The sequence below is a fragment of the Terrapene carolina genome, unplaced genomic scaffold (genome assembly GCF_002925995.2).
Source record: "Terrapene carolina triunguis isolate 2854851 unplaced genomic scaffold, T_m_triunguis-2.0 Scaffold192, whole genome shotgun sequence".
NCBI lineage: Eukaryota > Metazoa > Chordata > Testudines > Emydidae > Terrapene > Terrapene triunguis.
In genome coordinates, this window is record NW_020664543.1 from 2582292 (window position 1) to 2588800 (window position 6509).

General features: G+C 62.3%; 1 protein-coding gene across 1 annotated transcript in view; it reads right to left on the minus strand.

The window, feature by feature from the left end:
* Positions 1–280: 280 nt before the first annotated feature.
* The window catches only part of LOC112107698 (alpha-N-acetylgalactosaminide alpha-2,6-sialyltransferase 2-like), an 8991-nt gene continuing 2762 nt past the window's right edge, over positions 281–6509 (minus strand). Inside the window, exons 5-9 of the mRNA XM_024201523.3 lie at positions 5817–5955; positions 5097–5200; positions 4278–4361; positions 3851–3950; positions 281–3045 (exon numbers count right to left, since the gene is read on the minus strand). Of these exons, the coding sequence (XP_024057291.1) occupies positions 2875–3045; positions 3851–3950; positions 4278–4361; positions 5097–5200; positions 5817–5955 (598 nt within the window). The 3' untranslated portion in view covers positions 281–2874. The remainder of the gene's footprint in view (positions 3046–3850; positions 3951–4277; positions 4362–5096; positions 5201–5816; positions 5956–6509) is intronic.

A 6509-nucleotide genomic window follows, 5' to 3' on the forward strand; every position in this document is an offset into this window, starting at 1 on the left:
CAGGTTACCACAACCTTCAAAGGGACATAGAGACAATAATACTATTTCCCTCAAGTATCATCACAAATATTAATATTCCTTTTTTGATCTTTGAATCAAAGCTCTAGCAATAGACAAGACTTGTTTGCTTACATCACAAGCCCTGAGCAAACATCTCCCCTTGAGATCTCTAACAATGCAGACTTGCATTTCAAAGCTCTACTCATTTACAGATCTTCCTAACCAGTCTCTAAAGTTCGGCCATGGGTCAGGTCAGTCTGAGTTAATTAACTCTTTCTGGCCCTGTCACCTTTCAATGAGATATTGTATTACACTCATAACGTCACACCTGCTGCACTCCTTCCCCGGGCCGCATGGACCAGAGGGGGCAGCCATGCCCCAAGCCTGCGCCAGCAGACGGGAGCGGGGGTCAGCCAGCAGGAAAGGCTAAAGCCATTGCTGAGTGACGCCTGGCTCCCTCGAGGGAAACATCCCAAAGAAGCACTTGGCCCCGTTCTAGCAGGACAGACGCGGCTGCCTTTCCGTGCACACGACTCCCATCAAAGGGAATAGGAGACCTGTGGGTGAGGACGGAGTCCATGGACCGACCGACCTCCCCGCCAGGGGCCCGGGCTACTGCCTGCAAACCAGACCCGGGAGCCCTGCAGACAGCTGGCTCACCGCCCTGCGATTCAGGCTCCATCTCCACCGAGGGTCCCAGGCAGCCAGCCAGGATAAAGCTACAGAATCTGTTGTATAACTTAGCCCATTTATTCATGTCTGAACTGGGCATCGGCCTAGAAGTTAGCCAACGCTGCTGCTCACGGGACGGAGAGACGCTGCCATGAAAAGGCAGGGCTGAGCCTACGATCCAAAACTACGCCAGCATCGGCCATCCAATTACATTGTGCCCACCGCTGTGGGCCCACCACTGTGGTCTTCCCGAGCTAGCAGGGCTGGGTGGGGTTGCAGGACTTCTGGCCCACTCCAAACTGATCTGGAAGCCCCAACCCGAGAAGGGAACCTGTACCTAGAGCCCCCAAGCTAGCGCCAGGACTGGCTGGGGCCGGCTGGCTTGGAGCAGGTGGAGATCACAATGCCTGGGGGTACAATGATCTCGCTACAGTTCAAGTCACATTTAAAAAACGATGCAAAGAGAACGGGGGAGGGCTGGAGCCTGAGCCGCTGTCCCATCCAGGGAGCTGTTCACAGCAGCTGGGAATCCGGCCCGGGGATTGTAGATGCCCAAGTGAAGCGCAGCCGAACTCCTCCCCCAAAGGGAGAGGCTTGAAAGCGCTAGGCAAGGTGCAGGAGCCGCGTCCCTGCTCCAGTGCATGGCCGCATGAACGCCAGCAGCCGGCGGGGACAGAGTGTCGGGGGCTGCACAGAGCACCAGGGTGAGGGGTAGCACAGAGTGCCGGGGTGAGGGGGCAGCACAGAGCGCCAGGGGCAGCACAGAGCACCGGGGTGAGGAGGGGAAGGTGCCCTGGGATCATGGCCTTGGCCATGCAAGGGTTGACTCCCACCAGGAGGGGAATTGCTCCCCCCCTCACCCCTCCGCCATGCCAGATTTCACATGATGAATTGATTTAGAGCCTGCAGCACCCAGGGCGCATCGGGGAGTTAGCTCTGATTAATGCTGCTGGAACAAAGGGCGGCTGGCGCGGTGTTGCTCTGCCCTGGATGCCAGGGCAGCTCAGTCCTGTCAGAAAGGGAGGGCGGGCGAAGGCAGTTCCACTGGCACTGCGTAGCCCACCCGGTGCCCAGCTGTGAGCTGGCAGTGCCAGCCCCACCCTGCTGCCCGAGGGGAGCAGAGCCCATTGTTAATGAGCAGTGCCCACTCCCATTCTACAGATGGGGAAACCGAGGCACAGAAGGAAAGGCACCTAGCCAATGCTCCTGAGTCAGGACATCCCTCGCTCTCAGACTGCCCTTCCTTTTACGTGGGTAGAGGCCCCTTCTTTGGCGGTTCAGGATGGGGCTGGCTGGGGGAGAAGGGGGGCTATTGGTTAGACAAAGGACGCTCTGGCTCCAAGAGGGACGCTCTCTGTATTGCAGCAGGGACTCATGCCACACCGCTGGGATCTCACCCCCAAGGCTGGCTGGAATTTGGGGACGGACAATCCCGGAGCCAGAGGCGTCGCTCTGCTTTGTAACAGGACTTACCAACTCCCCCATTCCCCGGTTATTCAGGGCGGGGAGTTCGAATGCCGGGGCTCCCTGCCTGGGGGGCCAGGCACTCTCCTGTAGTAGGCAATTCTCAGCAGCAGCAGCAGCAGGGAGGGACGCTTGGAGGGAACTCGGGGACCCAGCGAGCAGTGTTACAGCCCAGAGGCCTGCTCATGGCGCCAGTTCACTCCAGGCTCTGCTGGATCAGGGCTGCCGCGCAGCCCCCTTCTCACGAGCCGTTCTGCAAGCTACGCAGCCCCCGCAGCTGCATTCAGCCCCGTTCGCCTCCCCCCGCCAGAAAGCAACAGCCTGGACTTGTTCCAGGGATGGTCAGTCAGGTGACGACTCTGCTCTGGGTGGGAACCGCCCTGGGGCTGGCAGGTGGCGGTGGGCAGCGTCGCCCAGTGCAGGAGGATGCCTCCCCAAGCAACCAGGCACCTTTCCGTCTGCTGCGAAGCCACGGCGAGGCCTGACAAACTCATTCCACTCATGGCGTAGGCACGAGCCCAGCTCACAGCGTCCTGCCCTGGGCACGGTGGGGCGACAGCTGGACAGTCCAACGGGGCTTTTCCTTCCCTGAGGTCTAGGTCCCAGCTTCACGCTTGACGGAGGGTTTGTTCCCAGTGCAGTGCCAGCGACTCTGCCCCAGCGCCCCACCAGGCAGGTCCCGGCCTGAGCCGGTGCGTCAGTGCCTTCGCTCTGCACCGCCCAGCGCGGTCCCGACCTTCAGCGTCTCATGTGCAGCGTGAGGAGCCGGCTCTGGTGCAGTTCCTGCCACAGGCTCATCTCCAGCTGCAGGTCATGGTTGGCATAGAACACCAGGGCCTTGTGCGTCAGGTCGAAGTAGTGATCGGAGTAGGCCTGGTAGTCGGGGGTGATGAACCCGTAAGCGCTCACCTGGGAGAGGGGGTGGAGTTAGCCAGACCCTGCCAGGAGCCCTGAGCAGCCAGGCACAGATCCCACCTAAAATCCCACTTGGGGAGGGGCCAAAACAACACCCGACCCCCCCCAGCCCTTTAAAGGGAGATGTGGAGCAGAACCTGATCAGGGACCTGCTGCCTGTGGTGTACGGGCCTCCCCTGACCCGCTCCCATGCGTGTGTGGGGGTGTCACCTTCATGAGGGTCTTGCCAGCTCCGTGGGGGGGGGGGCAGATTGTTGCACCCACTGGGAAAGTGCAGATAAGGAGCCCTGCAGCAGCAGCAGCAGCGATGCGCCACGCACTAGGCCTGCATGGCCGGACACGGGGACCGCGCGTGCCACACACCAGGGCAGAGCCATCACCACAGCGATGAGGGAACTACACATGCGCTAACTGCAGCGTGTGGCTCGCAACAGGGCTAACACACCAGGCCCGCGCAGTGCAGCCACCAGCGGGCACGGCGCACGGACCGCAGCGGGACAATGCAACGGCTGGGGCCCAGGCAACACAGGGGTGCACGGCTAGGCACATGGGCCCGACCAGCAGGCTCCAGAGAGAGGCCGTAGGGAACGCAGGCTGCAGGGGTGAAAGCAGACAGCGCAGCCTGCCAGGCGAGCCGTGGCTGCAGTCCAAGGAGTCCAGCACAGGGGCTGGGGAGGGCGAGGAAATGACCGAGTCCCTCCCGTCCTAAGGCTGGCAGTGTGCCCTGCGACCAGCAGATGGCACCTTCTGCCTTGTGGTCAGGGCAGAGTCGCCTGAGCGGGTTATTAGCCGTCCCTACCTCATCGCAGGTGTGGAGGGCAGCGAACAGCATCACTGCCCCGGTGGAGGGACGGTACAGCCTCCGCTGCGGGGGGTCCAAAATGCCGGAGCGAAGGAACCTGCCAGCCAGGAGAGAAGAGGGAAGACTACAGCTGCCGGTGGGGACCGTGCCTTCACCCCACGGAGCACGGGGAATTCACCCGCCTGGCGCTGGGCCAGAGGATCCCCCCGCTGCAGTTACCCGTCTTCTGGCGGATGGCTCCCCTGCGAGCCAGCCACACAGGCCCTGCAGATCAGCTGGGCTCCCTCCCTGCCTCCCCAGAGCTCTGTCTCTGCAGCGCTCGCGGGCTCTGGGGCTGCGGGGCCCTGGATCCAGCCCTCCCCCCATGGCAGTGCAGGGCCCCGGGAAGCACTTGCAGCCAGAGGCTCCGACACAGGATCGCTACCGGTTCCTGACGTAGCGGATAAAATCCGGGTGAAACATCTTAAACTTCTCCGCCCGCAGGTCTTTCCCGAAGTATCGCTCCGGCCTGTGGGGAGGAGACGCGCTGGTGTGAGAATCCACCCGGCCCGAAGGGACTCCCCGCAGGCATGTCTTCAGCCTGCCCAAGCTGCTTGGGTCAGAGCAGAGCAATGGCCCGTCCAGCTCAGCACTCCCACCCCCAGCTCCGCGGACATTAACCGAGACCCAAGGAGCGGGCTTGCGGGGGCCCCTGCTGCCCCTTTGCTGAACGACGGCAGCATCGGAGCAGGCTGCTGCTCCTGCGGCTAGCGACCGGACGCCGGGGCACCATGGGCAGGGAAGCTTGGTCCTGCACCTGGCGGAGAGCAGAGGCCTGTACTGCACAAGAGAGCCTCCATGTCTATCCTGGGCCACTCGCAGAGATCTCCAGGCCTTGGTTTGCTCCACTTTGCCTCAGGAGTCTTCACAGAGCCCTGCCCCCATGCCAGGACCCCTGCCAGCTGGCCTCTGTCACATGGTTGTTAAATAAAGGAAATTCACCCACAAAAAACTTTGTTAAGCAGCACCAGGCTCCGAAATGCTGGGCAAGCAGAGTCGTGGGCTCTCAGCTCCCCCATAACAGACACTGCCCCCTTACCTGTGCCTGATGGGACCTGGCCCCCACTTCCCAAGCATTACATGGATGGCGGGCACCCGGCTCCCCTCGCACAGATCTCCTGGAGCGTGTCACGGACCTTGGGCAGCACAGGAACCAAGCAGCCTGTTTCAAACCATGGACCCTCCTCCCTGCCCCGGGACTCACCGAGCACCCTCATCTGGGCCTCTGTCGACAGGGCGGTGGGTCAGGGCCGCCCGGAGCAGCAGGTAATCTCGGTCGTGGTCCGGGAGGAAGATGTACTTGGTTTCCTGTTGCAATGTGTACGTCGATTAATGCTGTCTTGGCCCCTGGCCCAGCACTGCCTTCCCCACCCTATGGAGCCCTCGTCTGGGCTCTTCGTTTGCTGCTGCCTGACCTAGGGGCGGTGACAAAGCGGCCGTGCTCAGCCCGGGGCTGGGAGAGCCCAGAGTCACCCCTGGCATTCAGTACACCTGGCAGCCTGGGCTCAAGATGGGCCCCACAACAGGGCTAATATTGAGGTGCATCAGGAGAGGCAGCGTGGGGAGGCCTGGGCTGGGCTAGCAGAGGGGCTGTGGGTTGGGAGTGCAGGGCATCGGCAGAGCGGTGTGTGAGATGATAAAATTAATAATATTGCGATGTTCATCCGTAGACCTCACAACACATTACAGGTCAGGATCATTCTCCCCATTGTGCAGACGGTAAACTGAGGCACAGGGCGAGAGGGACTCGCCCGTGGTCACCCAGTAGCTCAGTGGCTGGGGCAGGAATAGAACCCGTCTCCTGAGTCCCAGTCCAGTGCTCCATCCACTAGGCCACACTGCCTCCTTGCTCACGCTGCTCAGACACCCGGGCTCTAGCCAGCGGCATCAGCGTGTGACGGCCGGGGCAGGCGCGTCCGCTCACCAGAGTCTGGGGCGGCTGGCGGAAGCCGTCGCTGGCGTAGTTATGCAGCGAGTTCATCATGGTGTTAGTGGAGAAGACGTAGAAGGAGGTCCTGTGGCCCACGTCTCTTTCGAAGCCCTTGGTGAGGGCCCCGTTGACCCTGCGAGGAGAGGAGGGGTTGAGAGTCAGCGCTGCAGGCCGCTCCGGGGGCCGAGAGCCAAAAGAGCCCGCACCGCCTTAGCGCAGCTTCGGCCACAGGGACGTTCTTCCAGTGCTGGAGAGAGCGTTCCCACAACGCCCTGGGGCTGCTGGAGCCAGAGGGATCTGGTGTTGCTGCAGGGCTTCTCCAGCGAGGGCCACAGATGAGCTCTCGGCCCAGGGGACCAGGCGCCCGCGGCTCCGTCCTGGAGCAGGCGAAACAGCTACCGATGGGGAGCAGAGAGCACCGGCCAACATCCGACCCTGCCCTGCTCACGTGTGTCACCCGCCACCCCCTGGCCAGCCCGACCCGCTTCCTGCTCGCGCCGGGGAGACTCCGGCTCTGCTTGTGCTACGCTCTGCCTGCGGCGCAAACGCAACAGCCCCAGCCCGCGGCCCTCATGCAAACGTCACTCACTCCGTGCACGACTAAACGACCTCCCCTGTGGCCTGCGTGTTGCTGGGGGCCCTGCAGGGGACGCTGTCACCCTGAGTACAGGTCCGATTTCCCCCCCC